Here is a 19,326-nt window from a genome sequence, read left to right on the forward strand (position 1 = left end):
TATCACTGACGCCCTCGTGATGGCGACACTGAGACATGCGTCAAATGACAAGGTGACCATAATAAATATAACTGTGCAATGTGGTGTGAAATCCATAGTTCCAATTCAGTGTGGTTCAGAGAAGCTAAACTGAACCAGAACAACTCCAGAGAAAAGCTATAACTATATGCTATATAATCTCTCTTATTATGATTTAGAGTGTGTGTATATTATTATAAAGCATTACAGAGTGCTTAGAGTTGAAAGGAAAATATACCTCAACGCGACCCATCTATCATTATAATGCAATTAACCGGAAAAACATCTCGTCAGACCTGTATTTTCCCTTTTAGCCAACGGCTGAATATCGTGAGTTAGTCTCGAGCCGCTCACCTGTAACACAGGTAGGTGAGGTTTCCCGCCCGCACGTTTCTCGCGAGTGTTTCTTTTTCATGCTCGCAGAGCTCAACATGTTCTTGAAGAATGGACAGCTCAAACCCAGCACATAATGACCTGGACTATACTACAGGTGAGTGATGCATACATTATTTCGTATTCGTGTATTTTCAGAAAGAAAATTCTTCACTTTGCTTGTTTTGACTTTGAACGCCGAGTCTGTCAGGCGTTACACGGAGTTAAAGTCCACATTAGTCAGTCTGCATTCAGTCTGCAGTATTAAATGTGCGCCTTGACTTCATATTCTGAGTGTCAGGTAGTGTTTGACATGTTTCAAACTTTTTTTATCACTTAGTGGTTTCAAGCAGGTAGACAAATTAGACAGGTGTATACAAATAAACAACAGAAATCTAAAAGTTTACAGGAAAAAAAGTCTAATACCCAAGAATTGTGCTGGCACTTTCTATGAATAGGGCATAAATTGGTGTCCCATTACTAATAATGTAATATTTTTACAGCAATAAAGGCATAAATCCAACGTTTTATTTTAGCTATGCTAGTATAATGCTTTTATTATGTATTTTTTCAAGTATAACTATTTAACCCTGTAGTTAATAATAAAAATGATCTATTAAGTCATGAATTAATATATTTAGCAATAACCGCAATTATAGATTTGCTGCCAATCTTCTTAGTAAGTACCTTTCTAAGTGTAAATCTGCTGCCCTGTTATACTGGTGCATTTCCATTTTGTTAGAACCTTTACCCTTGGATTTTATTCACGTTTAACATTTACATCGTACAGTTTTATGAAATATACATGCAAATAATATAAACATGGATTCAAAATGACAAACCTTATATAAAATTAATGCACACAAAATATAATGTTTAATTGAATACAATATTATTAAACTGTAGAAGATTATCTGATTTTAAGCACCTAATTTCACTGATGCATTGTTGGGAAATGCAAAACAAATGCATTCAAGACCAATATATTCATGGAAAGTGCATTTGCGAGCTTAGTTGGGATTCTGTATTGTAATGTTAAATCTCTGGCTGCTGGAACATGTAAGTCAATAATAAACCCTGTGCAATAACATAATCAACAGAAAAAGAAAAAAAAAGACTGACGTGGTGGTTAAGGATTACACACTTAACTCCTGAGTCACTGAGACAGAGTGATTAAACTTTTATATGGAAAGAAGGGTGTTGCTTTCTTCTAAGCAGTAAGTCTCTTCTGTTGTTTTGTAGTGGGTGCTTCTCTTGGCATCTACTGGGCAAATCCATAGCCATGCACTGCTGCGCTTCATCACCGTGGAGGAGCAAGAAGCAGGCGTTAAGATCGGAAGTCTAAGCCCGACCTACTCAGCTCCATACCGGCTCCTCGATGAAAGATACGTCAGGCTGGACGAGAGCACAGGGGATCTGTTCACTAAAGAGCGCATAGACAGAGAGACCTTGTGTCCATCACATCAGGATGGGGAGTGTACTTTTTCAAACACCGCAGTCGTGAGTCTTAATTTTGAAATAGTGCCGATGATAATTGTTGTGGATGATATTAATGACAACACTCCTATTTTTGAGAGAAATGAGATTCCTCTGCATGTACCTGAAGATGCATCAATTGGGACTGCTTTCCCACTGGATGACCAAGCGCAGGATAAGGATACGGGCGATAATGGCTTGATACGATACCATTTAGAAGACTCTGATGGCTTTTTTGGCATCAGACAAGATGGGCATGAACTTGAGCTGGTGGTACAAAGGGAACTGGACCGGGAAACTCAGGAAAACCACTTCTTGGTTCTTGTAGCAGTAGATGGAGGTTCAGTACCACTTAGCGCTACAGCTCATCTCAATGTAACGGTAACCGATGTTGATGATAATTGCCCAGAGTTTGATGCTGACAGTCCCATCACAGCTATTGTGCCAGCGTTAGGAGTCAAGGGCACTGCGGTGGCCCAGCTTAAAGCCACAGACAAAGACCTGGGCCAGAATGCCCAGATCGCATTCTCCTTCAGCCGTCAGATCACAGATAAGGCCAAAGCGCTCTTTCACTTGGATGGACACACAGGCCTGATCAGCTTAGCTGTTGATACACAGGTTGACAGTCCCGAGGAGCACATGTTGAAAGTCTTTGCGAATAGCCCACTTTGCCCCCCTGCGCAAACTCAGGTAACCATATACATTCAGCCAGTGATGAGCCAAGAGCCGTCAGTCAAGATCAAGTTTGTCGCAGAGCATAAAAACCAAGTGATCGTGTTACAGGAAAACGAGCCCCCCACCATCTTGGCGCTCTTGGAGCTGGAAGACACCTCTACTGCCAAAGGTACTCTGTCCTTAGATAAAAACAGCATGCCGTTTTCTTTGAAGCCGCAAGCAGGCAGCTATTTGCTTTCAACATCAAAACCCCTAGATTTTGAGATGTGCAGCGAGTATGAGGTTACAGTTATTATTTCTAATCCTCATGGCACACGCCTACACAGAAGGGAAGTGATCAAAGTGCTGGTTGAAGATGTGAATGATAATGCCCCAAAGTTTGAACAAACACGCTATGAAAAGGACATCAAGGAGAACAACGAGCCTGGAGTGTTTCTGCTGAGAGTCCAGGCTAGCGACGCAGACAGCCAGCAGTTTGGCAAAGTAAGGTACAGGCTTACAAATGGAGGACCTTTCAGAATTCACGAAGAGACGGGTGTGATTTCAGCAGCAGAGTCTTTGGATAGAGAACAGCAGGAGAAATACGACCTGACCGTTCTGGCCCGGGACGGCGGCGAGCCGTCTCTGGAGGGCTTAGCTATTGTGTCCATAAACATACTGGATGTGAATGACAATCCACCGGTCTTTCCAACCCCACATTTCTATTTCTTTGTGTTTGAGAGCATTCCACAACTTTCCCAAGTTGGGAAAGTCACAGTAAGCGATGCTGATGAAGGAGATAACGGCCAGATAGTGGATTTGCGTATTTTGAACGACAGTGTCCCTTTTGCCATAGACCTGGCGCAGGGGTCGCTCCGCAGTACTGGTGAAGTCGACCGTGAGAAGCAAGACCGCTATGAGCTTCTTGTTGTAGCTGCAGACGGCGGCAGCCCAGTCCTTTCCACTACAGCAAAAATGACCATTTTTATTGAGGATGTCAATGATAATCATCCCCAGGTCCTCCTTCCTAGCAGCAACCTCTCCTGTCTGACCATATCCCCGGCTACTCGAGCAGGAAGCATGATAACAAAAATTTTCGCCATTGATGAGGACTCAGGAATGAATTCAGATATAACTTACCAAATTATTGCATCCAAACCGGCTCTCCACAGCCCCTTCCAGATTGACGAGCACTCAGGAAACATTACTCTGGTCCAACATCTGCGCGGCGAGGACTACGGCATGCACCACCTCTTCATAGTCGTCCGCGACAGAGGAAAGCCAGACCCGCTGCAGACCACCGTGTGGGTCAACCTGCAGGTCAACGAGACTTTGGAAAAATGTCACGTGAATGCCATTCCGGAGTACACACCACCACGACTGCTTCCTCCGATGCCAGTTCAAGACAGATGTGAATCAAATGCCGGGCTTATTTTTTATTGTGGCCTGTGTCTGATGGTCATCTCAGTCTGTGTTCTCCTGGCGGCTGTAGTGGTGTTTATGAAGCGCAAAAACACAAAAAGGAAAGCAGAAAAAAAGAATGTATGGGAAACTGGAAATCTCTGTGAACTGAAACCTTTAAATTAAAGCCAAGGCTCTGCAGTTATACCAGTAAAATGTGTATGTGTAAATATTACAAAGTTTTTTGTTAACCTGTATTCTTTGGCCAGTACTTTTGGTTCATATTATAATAGTAATATAATATAATAGTATTAGTTTGGCCTAATGTGCAAGATACCTGCTTCCTTTTCCTAAGATGATATGTTTTCATCTCGAATGAAATAAACTCTTGAAATCTTTAAAGAATCATATTTAAAGAGATTTATGCACGTAAAGACAATGTATGTTTAATTCTCTGTCAGCAGTGGTGAGACATTCATTGACATGGAAGGAAAATATTTATACAGGTGCAGACTTGCAGAAAGATAAATGCACTTGTTTTTCCTCTAGTGTGCTGTCGTGTTGGTTTTACAAGATTTTACGGACTAGTCGTGCTGTAGTCTGATGCACGCAGCCTGCAATCAGTACCATCATCTAGATCAGGGGTAACCAACGTCGCTCCTGGAGAGCCACAGTTCTGCAGTTTTGCTCCAACCGTGATTAAACCACACTGACCTGTAGCTTTCTAGTAACCCTTACAAACTGATTAGCTTGTTTAGGAGTGTTTGATTGGGGTTGGAGCTGAAGCCTGAGGGACTGTGGCTCTCCAGGACCCCTAATCTAGATCATGAAACAATGTAACAGTCTTTGTCTTATCACAATAAGAAAATGCTGGTATATTTGCAAAAAAGAAAATGTCTTTTTACAAAGCAGTTGAAACAAGACCGTGTCTCTTTTATATATTTATGTTAATGTAATAAATAAAGTGGGATCATGAAGAAGCATTACCATTGAAACACATCAAGATGCTCTTGAGGGTTACCCTTATATTAATATTAATATTAATATTAATATTAATATTAATATTAATATAGTCTCTACTCTAGTCTTTATAAAGTTCCACTCATTAGAAATCATGGGGGTGGGGCTGATCCGGGGGCAACCAGATCGGACCGAAAAGCCACTTTAACATCAGCTTAAATAATTTAATATATTGATTGTTGATATATAAGGAACTATTTTCTTTGCAAAGGGTAAGACTTCCAAAGTATAAAACGGCTACATTTTCAATCAATCACTTTTTTTTTTTTTGTGTTAATATTATGTTTCACTCAAAAATATGTTGACTTAAGGTCACATAAACTCTAATGCCTTTTTTTTGTAACTAATGGTTAAGTACAATCAAGGAATGGTTTCCATGGTGACCAACAGTGTAAAGAGTTTAAAAACCTTTTGATAGCTTTTGCTGTGAGATCTAGAGACCAGTGATAAAAGTCTGATCACTGGGAGATATCACTCATCTCATACCACCAAGTTTCCTGTCATCCAATAGTCTCTTTCTCACCCGGTTCAGAGACTCATTTAAGGTCTGCACAAGGAATGAGGAAACTGAATGATTATCTGATGAATTCAGGTGATCTGGACAAGAATGTGGATGAAAGAAAGTCTAGACAGAAAACTCCACTTCAGTGCCTGTGCTGGCCCACCGTACTGATTTCAGCAGAGGAGGACCCCCTCTGCCCTGTTCGTACGCTCTGGCACCGACTCAACCATCATAAGAAGCTGTTTATTTGTAGCAGACGTGATAGGGGTTTTGTAAATGACACAAAAGAAAAAGCATGTTTCGGCAGGTCTGCTGAGTGCAGGTGGCATGGGAATGCACTTCCTGAATAGCAAAGAAGATATTAATCTTGTAAGAAAACACTGTCATGAAGTTGACTGGCATGTTTTCACATCCAGGTTACAAAGATGCTTCACAAATCGTTCTCAAAAGGCATCCTGCTCATCTTCCTGAAATGCCTTGGTTTTTGTTCCTTTAAAAGCCAATAAAAGATAAATACTGAATAATGTGTTAAATAATTTGTATTGTTTGTACACTTTTGATATGTCCCAGTAATTTGTAAAAGTTCAAATAAGTCCCAAGACTCAATTTTCCAAAATCATTACACACACTTAAACAGTTAATTTAAGTTAATAACAGAATCATCACTTATTTTATGTTATAAATCGGAGTAAATACAAAGAGTTTTAACAAGTATTGCGGTGGTACCAGTGCATGGTATCAGATGATAATAATACCATATAATACTGTACTGAATGAATACCGTTTAGCCTACTATGAATATTGTATATTTTAAGTATTTACTTGGTATAAGTAAATATACTTGCAAAATACTTTGGTCCAAAAAAAAAGGTGTGTGTGTGTGTGTGTGTGTGTGTGTGTGTGTGTGTGTGTGTGTGTGTGTGTGTGTGTGTGTATCCTCTGTTTATATAGAGAGAGCATCTAAATACGTCTGACGTTTTTCTTTAAAATTAGCATTTATTTCTGGCTACTATGTATAGGTTTCTATGTAAGTAATAGTACTTCCGAATGGGTTGAGGCTGGACTTTTGCACATTTGAAGTGAAATGAAGTGAAAGTACTTTATGAACATACTATGTGTGGAGAGCATTCACTTAGCATCGTTATCTCAATTTTGACCAAGATGGCTTTTAGAGGCTTTTGCATTGGAACTATTCATATACATAAATAGTATTTATTTATATATTGTATATATTTATTTATTTATTTATTTATTATATACAGTATGTGCATTTATTAACTCACGCGAGCTTTGCGTGTGAACACTGGAGGTCAGCGGTGAGTCGTCTGTGATATGGATACACAAAGAAAGATTTAAGCTCGTTAGCAGTACTTTTTTTTCTCCAGAGTTATGTAGTTTTTAGTTCTACTAAGACTGTTACATCGAATTTCAATTTGAGTAAATAAAATTACAGACACATTAAAGTTTCCTTTAAAAGTCAAGTAACTTAATCATAGAATGAGCTAAATTCTCAGTCGTTTATAACTGAGCTAAAAGCAGCCTGTACCTATTTATTAAACACTCTGCATCTTAAAGCAAAGCAGTGGCACTTATTTTAAGTGGACATTTTGGTATGTTTTTGCATCATGACCCTGTCAGTCTGCTCCTTGAACCGTTCAAGCAGGCCATTGAAAAGGCACATTGTTTCTTTAGGCTGGACAGAGAGTCTGTCTTCAGCTGTGCTCACTGAGAGAGCAGTCTGTGACATTACACACAAGCACAGCACTGCTGCCTACAGTCATGGGTAAGTACAGCATCTCTACTGATTACAAGGGAAGTTTCAAGTTATTTTGTATATCATTTGAAAAATGTTTTAAATTTTTACCTGTAGCTTGACAAACTAGTGCAAAGAAAGCTGAGCATTGCATTTGAAGAGACAGTGATATTATATCTGCATATCCTGTGGCTTCAGAGAAGTACTACATATTTGTCTAAATGTGACTGCAACAGAAACTTAATTTCCCACCAAGTATCATCTGGACTGAAGTGCTGCAGCAGCTTTTCTCAGACCTAACTTTACTTGTAGCATTATTTTAGGTCAGTGTCTTTTAATCAGCTGGTGTTTTTGTGATTTTTAGAAACTGTCCTAGTAGAGAAACCACAAGTGTAGATCATCATAACATTTCACAATCACAAAGTGTCCCAGTACTTTTTGTATATAATAACGGTTTTTAAGAATTAATAATTTGTCTTTCTTGAAAATGTAATTATCTTTTATTTATTCTTTTGTCTCTTCTATAATAAGTTTAACCAAGTTTGGGGTCTGTAAAATTTGTTAAAAAGAAAATGCAATATATTATTACAATTTAAAATTAAGTATTTTAAAATGTAATTAATTCCTGTGAATTTTCAGCAGCCGTGTTTGTTGTTACATATAACAACAAAACCAAAAATGAACCAGATATTCCTCTGTTTATATAAATCAAACGGTTTCACCCCAAGTTGGATTTTAACCATTAGCATGCCATTGATGCTTGTGTGCAGCATTAACCCCAAATCTTCCCCCTCTTTATTCACTGTTTTTCTCCCCGTGCTCATTTCAGTCAGTCTGTAGGGGGCTGAGGTGGCACTGGCTCTTTGTTTGCTTGTCTTTGCTGTCCCTTGTGTTGCATCGAGACAAAGGCTATTGTCAGTGCAGCCACAGAAAGACACTTGGTTCTCCGTATTTTCTCACACTCTTCATGCCGTGGTACAGACCTGCTCCGTCGCCATCCCCCTCAGCAGCACATGATACGGATGGAGACCCCCTCACACCGATCCACCCAGACTCACACACTTCGCTGCAGCTGCTGCTCTGTTGCGATGGCACGTTGCAGTGTTTCAGATCCATGTGAATGGATAAATGAGAACAGTTTTATAGAGAATTTGGCTTTATTAAAGTAGGAATAGGCTGTATAAAAAGGAAAGGAGTGTAAAGGGTTGATATGCGTGGCAACACTGCTCTTGCTGTTCTTAATTCAGTTCAATTCAGCCACAAGTCATCATTAGTGAGGTGTTGGAGGAAAACCTTGAAGAGAACCAGACTCATCTGGAGTCCATCCTACAAAATAATGTCATATGACAATAATATACAGCTCTATGAAGAGTTCAGATGCAAAAGCATCTTAGTACGTCTGACGTTTTTCTTTAAAATTAGCATTTCTTTCTTTCATGTTATTTGATTCAAAGAATGTTCTTAGATTTTGTTTGTTTGAATCATTTATTTACATTCTGTTTTTATGATAAATATTATATTGTTAAATGAAAGTTTACTGCATTATTTTTTTTTATTATTTATTTATTTTTTTGTGGCAAATAATCGTTGCCATTTTTTTTACCTTTAACTTGGAAAATTTTTAAATTGTCTTCTCTAGAAGGGGCCACATGTATAAGGAAAACAGCAGAGGGCCTAATACAGATCCTTGTGGCAATGTGCAATTTCTAGATGTCAGATATGATAAGTCATCAGAAAATGACAAACTGATCCGTCATATGCTTTTGATCTCAGGTTGTTATGAATGCTGTATGCGTTGTCTTGGAGGAGTGCCGTATGTCTCTCTGCTGGCCACTCTGCTGTGTTTCTCTGGCATTGCTCTGTTCTGCGGCTGTGGACATCAGGCCCTTACAGAGAGCGAGAGACTGATCGAGACGTACTTCACCCGTGAGCATCAGGACTACATCACGCTAGCGTACCTGTGCGTAGCATCTCTCTCTTCATCTATGTTCAGTCTAGATTAATCTATTTCAGTTTTCACTTTACTTGCCCATAATATCAAGCTTCACAATAAAAAATGCTTGAAGAAGTAGCCCGTGCTTTTTTATGTAGAACGATCAGTCATTTTAACATCTTTTTATTGCAAACGTGTCTTTCTCTCTCTCTCTCTCTTCTGTAGTATTGAGTATTTTCAGTACATCATTTATGGCCTGGCCTCCTTCTTCTCCCTGTACTGTATAGTCCTGCTGGCTGAAGGCTTTTACACCACCAGTGCAGTCCGGCAGTCATTTGGAGAATTTCGTAGCACAGTTTGTGGTCGCTGTCTCAGCACAATGGTGAGTGATGTGCAGTGCGAGTTTCACTTTGCGTCTGGCTACTTTCCAAAATTTTGCACCCTCCTGTTGTTGCAAACACGTATGCCTTTCTTCCTTTAAGCAAAAGAGGAAATTGTTAAGAATTTGCTCATTGCACATTTCCATGCGATGAACTTATACAGTTATCAGAGGCTGCCAGTTTCAAAATGTTGATATTGGAAACACTGAATATTTCTCATTTGCACTTCCGTATATTCAAAATTGGTGCATTGTATTTAGGTTAGTGTTGTCATTTGTGTTAAACCTGGCAAATTGCATCTCTTGAGTATGAATAAATGCATTTTTTTCCTTTTGAGTGAACTCTTGATTTAAAATAAAATGCATCAAACTGATATATGTATGCATTACTTCCACAGTTCATTGTGATCACATTTGTCCTGGTTGTGGTCTGGTTGCTGGTGTTCTCTCTCTCTGCGCTTCCTGTCTACTTTTTTTACAACATGGCATACACCTGTCACACTATCAGCGTCCTCTCTGAAACACCCTCCAGCATCAACCAGCTGTGCATTGATGCCAGACAGTACGGTAATGACCCCGCAATACATTTATCATATCTTTTCTGTCTCTTGACAGCTTAGAGATTTGATATCACAGCTCTGTAAGTCTGGTTCCGATGTCTTTTGAAGTGTCCTGATGTTCGGATATTTTCTCACACCTATAGTTTGGCAAGCTTGATTTCACATATCGTTGCATTTCGAAATGTGTGAGATCACTGCATAATTCAACACAAGTGCAGGAGGAATATGGGTGCTTCTCAACCTAGAGAGACTTCTTAATTAAAGAAAAATCTTTATATTAACTTATTTTCTTCTTATTTTTTCTGATTTGTCAATAATTTCTTAATTAGTGAATGATAATAGTATGACAGCTGCCTGTGGTTCCAGTGGTTTATATCATGGACAGTTTAGTGTTATGTCATAAATTCACAACAAAACAAGAAAACATGAATTTCCTCTCCTCTCAAAAGTTTTTTTGTCTTGCATATCATAATGAACTCAGACAAGCTCAATGGCAACTGGTTTTCCATCATTTATTCTGGAAATTGAAATGTGTGCAAATGATTGTTAGTTTTTTTTAAACCAGTTGTCTGAGCAATACATGTAACTCTAACCAAACACAAAACATTTATTTTTTTATTTTATTTTATTTTATTTTACTTTAATTTAAATCAAATTAAATACTTTTTTTTAATTGACTCAAAAATACATCAAAATGCCATCAGACTGAATTCAATACACCTTTTCTACATTGAGTATTTTTTTTACATTAATGTAAATGATGAAAATAAATCATACAGACGCTCATAAGTCACAAGGTGAGGTTAATTTTAGTTGAAAAACATGATGTCTTGTAAATCCCTGAAAATCGAATTATTCTGATGAATTAATAATAATAATAATTACAAATATTTCTCACCTTCATTATGATTAAGATGTGTACACTTACTTGATTGACATTTTTAGAGTCGCTAAATTTCTTGAAAATTAATGTTTTTCAAAACCATATGAAGCCAATATAAATTATACAGAGGACATTTTTAAGAACTTAGCAGCATATAAACTAAAAGATGTTTCCTCTATCAGGGACAGCATTATTGTAATTAACCCTCATGTGCACACTATGACAGCACACTAGAGTTGGCCTTAGAATGTTAAAGTCTGTTCTCTTAATGTGGTGTGATTTATACTGACACAAATTTGTCTTGATCTTTTTCATGCTCTTACACTGTGTTTTTGTCTCTGTCTCTCTAAGGTTTACTTCCATGGAGCGCAGTACCAGGAAAGGCTTGTGGGATGACCCTGTCTAATGTCTGCAAGACAAGAGAGGTAAGACGTGGCCCCGATTCAGTGTCTTCCTCAAAGCCTTGTCAAATCCAAAGCCAAGATCAAACCTTCGAGCTGCACAGTGACAGTTTAGGATGTCACGTTTCTCACTTGTTTTTCAGTTTTCCCTGATCTATGTTCACTACATCGCTGCCTTCGCTGGAGCGGGGATGACAGTCTTGGCTCTGGTGAGTGTCCAGAACAGAACACAGTCACAGTGTGTTCTCATGACGCCATTCCCGTAGGTGTCGAGGAATCCTGCTCCTGCATTTATTAACCTCTTGTTGGGGTTGGAAGTGATTTATTGTTGTCGGTTGTGGTTAGAAATGACCAGGATGACTGTGAGCTAAACTCAACCACAACCTCATAGCAACTCCCTAACAACAGCGCAACACCCTTGTGATCACATGCAAAGGGATAACACTCAAAATATCCAAGCAAAAACCTAGTAAACACACAGAACACCTAGAAATTGTGTAATAATGGAGTAAAAAGCAGTCAGAATGTCTTAGTGACCGCATTGCAACACCCTGTCAACCACTCACTGTAATGAGTGCATAGCAATGTGTTAAAACCACTCTGAACCTCTTAGCAGCCACTTAACAACACCCTTGTAGCCACATTTAATATGATTTAAAAACACGTAGAACACCAGTAAAAGCGTAGTAACACCTTGGCAAACACCTAGCATTGTGGGTTGGGTTTTTCCGGAAAACACCACAGTTTTCTGATCAGTCTCTACTCACTGGCTCATGTTCATATTCAATCTGTTTTTCTCTCTTCAGCTCACATTTACTGTGTCCACCACCTATAACTTTGCAGTTCTGCGGTATCTGGGGAGGAAAGGCATCGGTCCACGCTGTTAACGTCTGTTCTGTCCGGGTGTCCTTCTACGGTCAATAACAGCACCATTTTGGAGCACTTTAGAATTTCTCATCTTCTTCTTTTCCACATCACAACACAATTTCCTGACTCTTTTAGATGTTTTTTTTTTTTTTTTTTTTTGAATGTAAAGATTTACAAACTTGGAATCTGCCTTTTCTACCTGTATACTGCTCCAGACCACTAGAGGAAAGTCCTCCGGCTAAACGAGTCGTGTTTAAACTTAACGCCTGGTATTCTTCAGCAGTACACAAACTGTACAGTCAACATTCACAATGAAAACTTTAATTGCTTTAGGAAATAGAAGTAAAAATAATAATCGGGTAGAAATGAGATTTTTAGATGCTCGAATTTCAATCTCATGGCGGTGAATAGCAAGTTTCCATGGTGACCATCCCTCACATCTGGTTGCCATGGAGAGAGACAGCAATGCATGCTGTTTTCTTGTGACCCCAGCACTTTTTTTCTCACAGCCTCTTGAAAGGACTGAGAAAGGGACTGAAACAATGCATCAGCCCCTCTTTGTTAGAGGAAAGCCCATGCTCGGGGTCAGTTTAGGCGTCAGAAGATATCACCCACTGACAAAGAGGCTTCTGGGACTTTTCAGCTGCTTGAATAAAAGCCTTTCTGTGACCGGTGCACAGATGTTTGAGCAGGTATTTTACTGCAGAGCGTGTCGTTACTAATAGTGTTTCGTGGCTGGGATATTTCACTGAAAATCAAGAATGAAAGACACTTAAGTAGAAAAAAATGGAAAAAAGCAGCCTTATCAGCCGTAGCTTAATTTTGTTTGTTTTCTGTAGACTTATTTTTTTTTCTTTACATAAGGTAACTAATTCATGATGTTTTAATGTATTTCATCCTGAACATTTTTTATGATACATGTTTGATTCTTGATCACCCCGTAGCGTTTGGTGAAAGCAAGGTTTTAGTGTAGATTTAAAGCAGTAGGATGCCCTAAATAGTTCACAATCATCGTTTACTCACCCTTATGTCTTTCCAAACCCGTATCACCTCACAAAAGGCGATATGTGTGACTACTGCACTACATCACAAGGCAACTGAAATTGTTTAATATAATTTGTGCTTCCTCGTAATCAACAACGCAGTTTTATGAGACATTTGGTGTCATTGATATTAAACCTGTTGTATTGAGTCATCGATGGCTCTAAATGTGGTGCACAAGTCATACGGACCACACATTTTCATGCTGCTTTTCTGTTCTTTGAGCATTTTTTTATCACTGTAAAAAAAAGAGCAGCATGAACATTCTTCAAAATATCTCCTTTTTTGTTACACGGCTGAATTAAAGTCATACAGGTTTGGAACAACCTGACTGCGACAAATTAATGATTTTTCACTGACGTGTGAACTGTTAATGTTGTTTTGTAACTCTGATTATCAGGAGATTATTGTAGTTATTGTATAACACTTTCTTTTGCTAAATTTCCTATTAATTATTCATTTATTTTTATTCATCAAAGGGCTTATTTCATTAGCACTAACAATATTTCTTAGATTTCTTTTTGTATACTCTACGTTTATTTTTTTATTTTAACCTGCTGCTTGGCTGCAGTTTGTTGGTCTCTTGGTTCTGTGAAATCTGATGTCTGTGAGGTTCAGCAGAAAATAAAGGTCAGTGCCTTTCACCAATGATTCCTGTGTCTTGTTATTCATAGATTCACTGTCCACTGCATCTAGCAGCATGGCAGCTTGTTTTCAAAGAGCGTCATCGCAGAGAGAAGGAGGAGAGGAGGCTGCACACACTCTTTAGCCGAGTGTTCGGTGCACACAGAGGAAGTCTCTGTTCTCCTCATGTGCTACACACAGCTGATGTGTGACGTGTGCAGGCTTTCCGCTGACTACAAGAGGTCTGGTTATTGTATTATTCCTGAGAATACCCAAAAAAAAAAAGATTTGATGTTGTAAAGTAAACACTATATTTCAGTTAAGACGATTATGTGACCTGGTTAATCAGGAAAGAGCATTTTGTTTAAGCTGTTGAACACTATGGCAGTATATATAAACCACACAATATGATTGCTGTTGCAGTTTGTTTATTCATCACGTTGGATTCTTGCAAAGTAAATTTGCGAACAAAAAAAAAAGTCTTGACCTCCCTATTGCACTGGAGATGACGTGAAACAGTAGGGGAACAAAACACCACACATTTAGTCTGTTAGCATGTGTGTAAATACAGTTTTACCCAGTACAATACAGCATTGATTGGGCAGTGGGGCACCAACCTCAAACAAATCCCCAAAAAAAGTGACAAATAGTCAGTACATTCATTGCAGTAATGCCCTGAATTGACTACATTAAAGCAGTTCTCTACCATGGTTGTGACTGGTAAATAAAATATGATATTATTAATGAAACACAATACTCCTGTGAACTGTAACATAATAAATACTGTGGCAGGAATGCTACAACACCAGCTCGAGTGGGAACAGCTCGGGTGATTCTTACGAAAAACATCCAGGTTCAATTTCCATGAGTGAGATATATATCTTATATCTTTTAAAAAAGCTATTTTTGTGTATGCATGTACATATAAACTTTGTGTTTAGATTCTCATTACTGTACCAGGGTAATGGGAATTATGAGGGGAAATCTGCTTAATTGTCATAAAAACAATCACAATGCAAAAAATATTTACCGTCCTAAATATAGGGTTCATTTCGTTTACATAAAATATAACTTCTTTTGATCTTAAGGTGAAATATGACCTGGACAGTTCTTCGTGGGATTCACCTGCTTATTGTAAAGCTTTAGTTTGCTTATCAAGTTAACATTTTGACAGATTAATCATATTTTTGTAACACTGAAACGTGAAAACACACGTGAAAAACAGCATCCTGTTGTGATTTAACACAGAGCATCCTTCCATCGTCTGATTTTAGTGTAACATTTCTTCACTGTAAAACCCAATGTTTGGCACCTTTATTTGCTGGAAAACACTCTCAGTAAATAAACAAATACTGATTTTCCAATATTAGCTATCAATACGTTCCTGCGTGTTTAGCAGTTTGAGTACGAGAAACACAGTGTTGCATCTATTTCCGTTTCACAGTGTACCAATAATCGCTGGGAACATACGTGCATGCAGCAGATATGTGAGCATGTCCATCAACAAACACAAAGTAACAATGATTTACGTGTATAACAAACATGCATGTTTGACAGCAGGCAAGCAAAGGTCTGTAAACAGAAACACGGCTACAAGTGACGAAGCGTTCCAGAACATCAGCTGCTCAATCCACAGATTTGAGTCGCTCTAGTTGTAAGGAGACTTGTAGAAGGATGTATAGAAGAGGCAACGAGAACATTCATACTCTAAGGAAAGCACTGGGAAATACGTCAATATTATAAAAGATATAAGTAAAGTAAGTACCTACAAGTGCCCTCTAAACACGGTCAAAGGTCAGTGCAAGATAACTGTGTACCATGTGCTTTAGTTTCATATCAACATTGGGCTGAAAATGAGGAAACGTGAAGTCATTTATCAGCTGTGAGTCTCTCCAAGTCTGCTGTGGACGTCCAAAAAAGCTCCAGCATTAAATGTAGACAGGTCTTTTTGAATGTTATTTATAAAATGCTCTGTATCTTTAAGTCTGGTGTTGAATTTAGAAAGGTCTTCATGAATGTTATTAAGAAATTGCTAAAAATAAAACACAACTAACACAAACTCCCTGCACTTTACAGTACAGAACAGAACAACTTAGATCAAAAAATCTTAATCTTTCAATGCTACAATAGAAGAAACTCCCTTTTCTGTCTAAAAATAGTGCTGTGCTTTTACTACATGTACCATAATACGGTGAATCAACCCAAAATAAACAAACTAATAAAACGTAAAAAATAAATTAATTCTTGCATGAAGAGTGTGAAGGTTTCTCTTCATATAACTGCTTCAATTATTTTTAATAATTATTAAAACCAGCATAAATTGAAGCTAATACAACAAATGCTAAAATGACGGATAAATTCGTTTACAGTTTAAATAAAGGAGAAAGATGTTTTTTAGTCAATATTACAATAACGATAAGTTTTTCTCACATTACAGTAATAACAATTTGTGTTTAAATGTGTTTAATTATCATGAAAATAATGTCACGGTCAAAAATAAGCTTCGTTTTCTTAATTTAATTTGCAATATCTTGTTTAATTTTCCTTTTAATAATATTTTTTTCTTTTGAATTTGAGGTGAAATATGACCTGAACGTTCTTGATGTTTGGGTCTTCACCCAAAAATAACTTATCAGCAAAATAAATGACTTATTATGATTGCGTTATTTCTTTCAACACCCTTTCTCTCAAACATTATTATTAATGCTGTCAAACGATTAATCACATCCAAAATAAAAGTTAATGTTTACATAATATATGTGTGTATACTGTGTATATTTATTATGTATGTATAAATACAAACACATGCATGTATATATTTAAGAAAAATATGATGTTTATAAATTAACTATATTTATATGATACATAAGAATATAAATGTATGTACATAAATGTATACTGTATGTGTGTGTGTATTTATATATACACAGTACACACACATATATTACGTCAACAAAAACTTTTATTCTGGATACAATTAATCATTTGACAGCACTAAATATTATATTACCTGTAACAATGCTCTGCAATATCTGACTCCGTATTTTGAAATATCTGAAAAAGTGAGTACCGCAGCATAATAGCTCATTAGTGAGACGGTCTGCGGTCCACCACGCCTCGAGCAGACAAGCCTTCTTCTGGGGAACCGTCATGGAATATGTTATGTGTGTAAATATGTGTAAAATACCTTTACTGTTTGGTAACTGTGTTACACGTGTAGCCAGGCAGCTCACGAGACACGTCTGGCGTCTGTACCTTCACAGAAATCTCTCAAGAGTATCAGCGAGAGAGAGAGAGAGAGAGAGAGAGAGAGAGAGAGAGAGAGAGAGAGAGTACGTCCACAGCTATGAAGCCTAGAGGCGCCTCAACAGCAGGACGAGCGAGCCACTTACGGTTTCCGTGGAGATCGATGGAGCTGGTCAGCAGGGTGTGGTCGATGGGGTCCTCGCTGGCCAGAACCTCCCGGACAGCAGCCTCGAAAGCGGCCCCCACGTTCCTGTCGTCCTTGTCGCTGGTCTCGAAGTACGGTCAGCAGCCGTTTTCCTCACACCAGGCCCGGGCCTCGTCCTCGCCGACCTCCCGCTCCTCCTTGTCCACCTTGTTTCCCAGCACCACAAAGGGGAAGCGCTCCGGGTCCCGTACATCTGAGTAATACATGAACTCCTTCTTCCAGCAGCCCAGGTTCTGGAAGCTCTGCAGGTCGTCCACGGCGAAGGTGAGCAGGCAGCAGTCCGCCCCGCGGTAGAAGGGCGTGCGCAGGCTCTTGAAGCGCTCCTGACCCGCCGTGTCCCAGATCTGCAGGGTGACCAGCCGGCCGTCGATCTCCAGGTCGCGGTTGAGGAACTCCACGCCGATGGTGTGGAAGGACTGCGAGTCGAAGCGGTCCGTCACGTAGCGGTTCATGAGGGAGCTTTTACCCACGCCGCCGTCCCCCAGGAGAATGACCTTCAGCAAGAGGCTCTTCCCGCTCATAACGGACCACACGCGCTCACTGGAGCCTGCCGAACACATGCAGACACAAGCAAAGGACAAACACACCCACAGTGACTTTACAGCTTAAATACACAGAGTTCAGTCGAAGGCAGATGAATGATGAAGGGGCTAAAACTCTCAAAACCATGTAATGGTTGTTTATCTGGTGTGGGACAGAGGCTCTAGTGACTTTGTCCAGGAAAACACCTTCTCTGAGAGCACACGGATTGGTTAAATACAAGACTTCCTCTTTAATTTCAACTTTTAAGCTTGTGCTCAGATGAAAATAAGTGTGTGACAAACATGATCTAATGTGAACGTTCCCTGCTCCATCACAAGCAAGAGCACTGTATGTACTATATCACTCTAAAGGTGTGAAATTATGAAAGCAATAGCAATCAATGCAGCTGGGAGTTTTATATGAAAACTAAGAGGTTCTCACAGAGCTACACGGACACTGGACAAGAGGCATGGAAAATTTTGATGATTTTTTGCTCGTGACCACACCTTAATGCACCTAATTATAATATATTTCTTACTAATTTTACAATAATTAGAAAACAACTCATGCAAAAAAAAAAAAAAAAAAAAAAGGATCACTGTAGTTATCTAGCAACTACTTTTATTGAAAGTGCTCTAAAATTATAATAAAGGGATTTCCTTCAAACAGGGTATTCTTTCAGACTGTCATTTCTGTATCTTTTTTGATGATAATAATAAATGTTTTACTGCAGTAATTAAAGTAAACATAGAGACTAATTTTCACAGGTAGCATTTCTCCAAAGTTTAAAACGATACTTGCAGAATACAGTCATTATTGGGCGTTCTTTAATATCTTAATAAAGTGTTTACTTGCGTGTTTATTTAAACACATCTCTCGAGCAGGAAACAGCATGACAGCTGTGTTTTTAACATACGAGTGCTAAAGCTGAGGTTTTATTTTATCGCTCTCGCTATTCCTGCTCGATCTCAGCTCGTGCTGTGATTAATAAACAGGGCTGGTATTTTTATGTTCGTGTTTGGTGTCATTAACCATGTAAATGCTCTCAGCCCTGTTAGCTCTATCTAGCTATATGACTAGCACAGTTTTAGATGCTTTATTAAACAAACTGCAGCACTGTTACGCATACGTGTAACATACTTACAGAACAAAAAAAATCACTAAACAAAAACAACAAAAATCTTAAATGAGTTCAATCATGTAAAAGTACTGTCTGGATTACCTCATACTGTACCGCGAGCACTGCTGCTGAGATTCACGCCGGGCGTGTGAGTGAGTGAGTGAGAGAGTGAGAGAGAGAGAGAGAGAGAGAGAGAGAGAGAGAGAGAGAGAATGAAGAATGATAAGTGTTCAAGCAATATTAATTTTAATGACTCATTTTATGCAATATTTTTATTGTATAAGTTTAATTAACATTATATGGTATTAAAAAGGTCAAATAAGAATTTTACTTATAACTATGAGTCATG

At 38.6% G+C, this 19,326-nt stretch overlaps 2 protein-coding genes and 1 pseudogene across 3 annotated transcripts; 2 read left to right on the forward strand and 1 right to left on the reverse strand.

Moving 5' to 3' along the window:
* Positions 1-136: 136 nt before the first annotated feature.
* On the forward strand, positions 137-5,976 carry LOC109096231 (protocadherin-20-like). The gene is made up of 2 exons (XM_019109874.2): positions 137-508; positions 1,633-5,976. The coding sequence occupies exons 1-2, from the start codon at positions 488-490 to the stop codon at positions 4,105-4,107; spliced, it is 2,496 nt and encodes an 831-aa protein (XP_018965419.1). The 5' UTR covers positions 137-487; the 3' UTR covers positions 4,108-5,976.
* Positions 5,977-7,102: 1,126 nt separating this feature from the next.
* Positions 7,103-13,911, forward strand: LOC109065258 (myelin proteolipid protein-like). 2 transcript variants are annotated; one of them, XM_042769827.1, is made up of 7 exons: positions 7,103-7,226; positions 8,970-9,156; positions 9,355-9,511; positions 9,907-10,075; positions 11,303-11,376; positions 11,496-11,561; positions 12,159-13,911. In XM_042769827.1, the coding sequence occupies exons 1-7, from the start codon at positions 7,223-7,225 to the stop codon at positions 12,237-12,239; spliced, it is 738 nt and encodes a 245-aa protein (XP_042625761.1). In that variant the 5' UTR covers positions 7,103-7,222; the 3' UTR covers positions 12,240-13,911. The 2 variants fall into 2 exon arrangements, with proteins under 2 accessions (XP_042625761.1, XP_042625760.1); XM_042769826.1 differs by lacking the exon at positions 7,103-7,226 and adding an exon at positions 7,285-8,589.
* Positions 13,912-16,815: 2,904 nt separating this feature from the next.
* Positions 16,816-19,160, reverse strand: LOC109101747 (annotated as a pseudogene).
* Positions 19,161-19,326: the final 166 nt, after the last annotated feature.

This window comes from Cyprinus carpio, chromosome A14 (assembly GCF_018340385.1).
Source record: "Cyprinus carpio isolate SPL01 chromosome A14, ASM1834038v1, whole genome shotgun sequence".
Taxonomy (NCBI): Eukaryota; Metazoa; Chordata; class Actinopteri; order Cypriniformes; family Cyprinidae; genus Cyprinus; species Cyprinus carpio.

Bases quoted from the DNA above. Each gene is read 5' to 3' on its own strand.
- LOC109096231 (XM_019109874.2), top strand. From the start codon at position 488: ATGACCTGGACTATACTACAG. The intron at 509-1,632 runs GTGAGTGATGCA...GTTGTTTTGTAG, and splicing joins TGACCTGGACTATACTACAG to TGGGTGCTTCTCTTGGCATC.
- LOC109065258 (XM_042769826.1), top strand. The intron at 10,076-11,302 runs GTAATGACCCCG...TGTCTCTCTAAG, and splicing joins CATTGATGCCAGACAGTACG to GTTTACTTCCATGGAGCGCA. The intron at 11,377-11,495 runs GTAAGACGTGGC...CTTGTTTTTCAG, and splicing joins ATGTCTGCAAGACAAGAGAG to TTTTCCCTGATCTATGTTCA.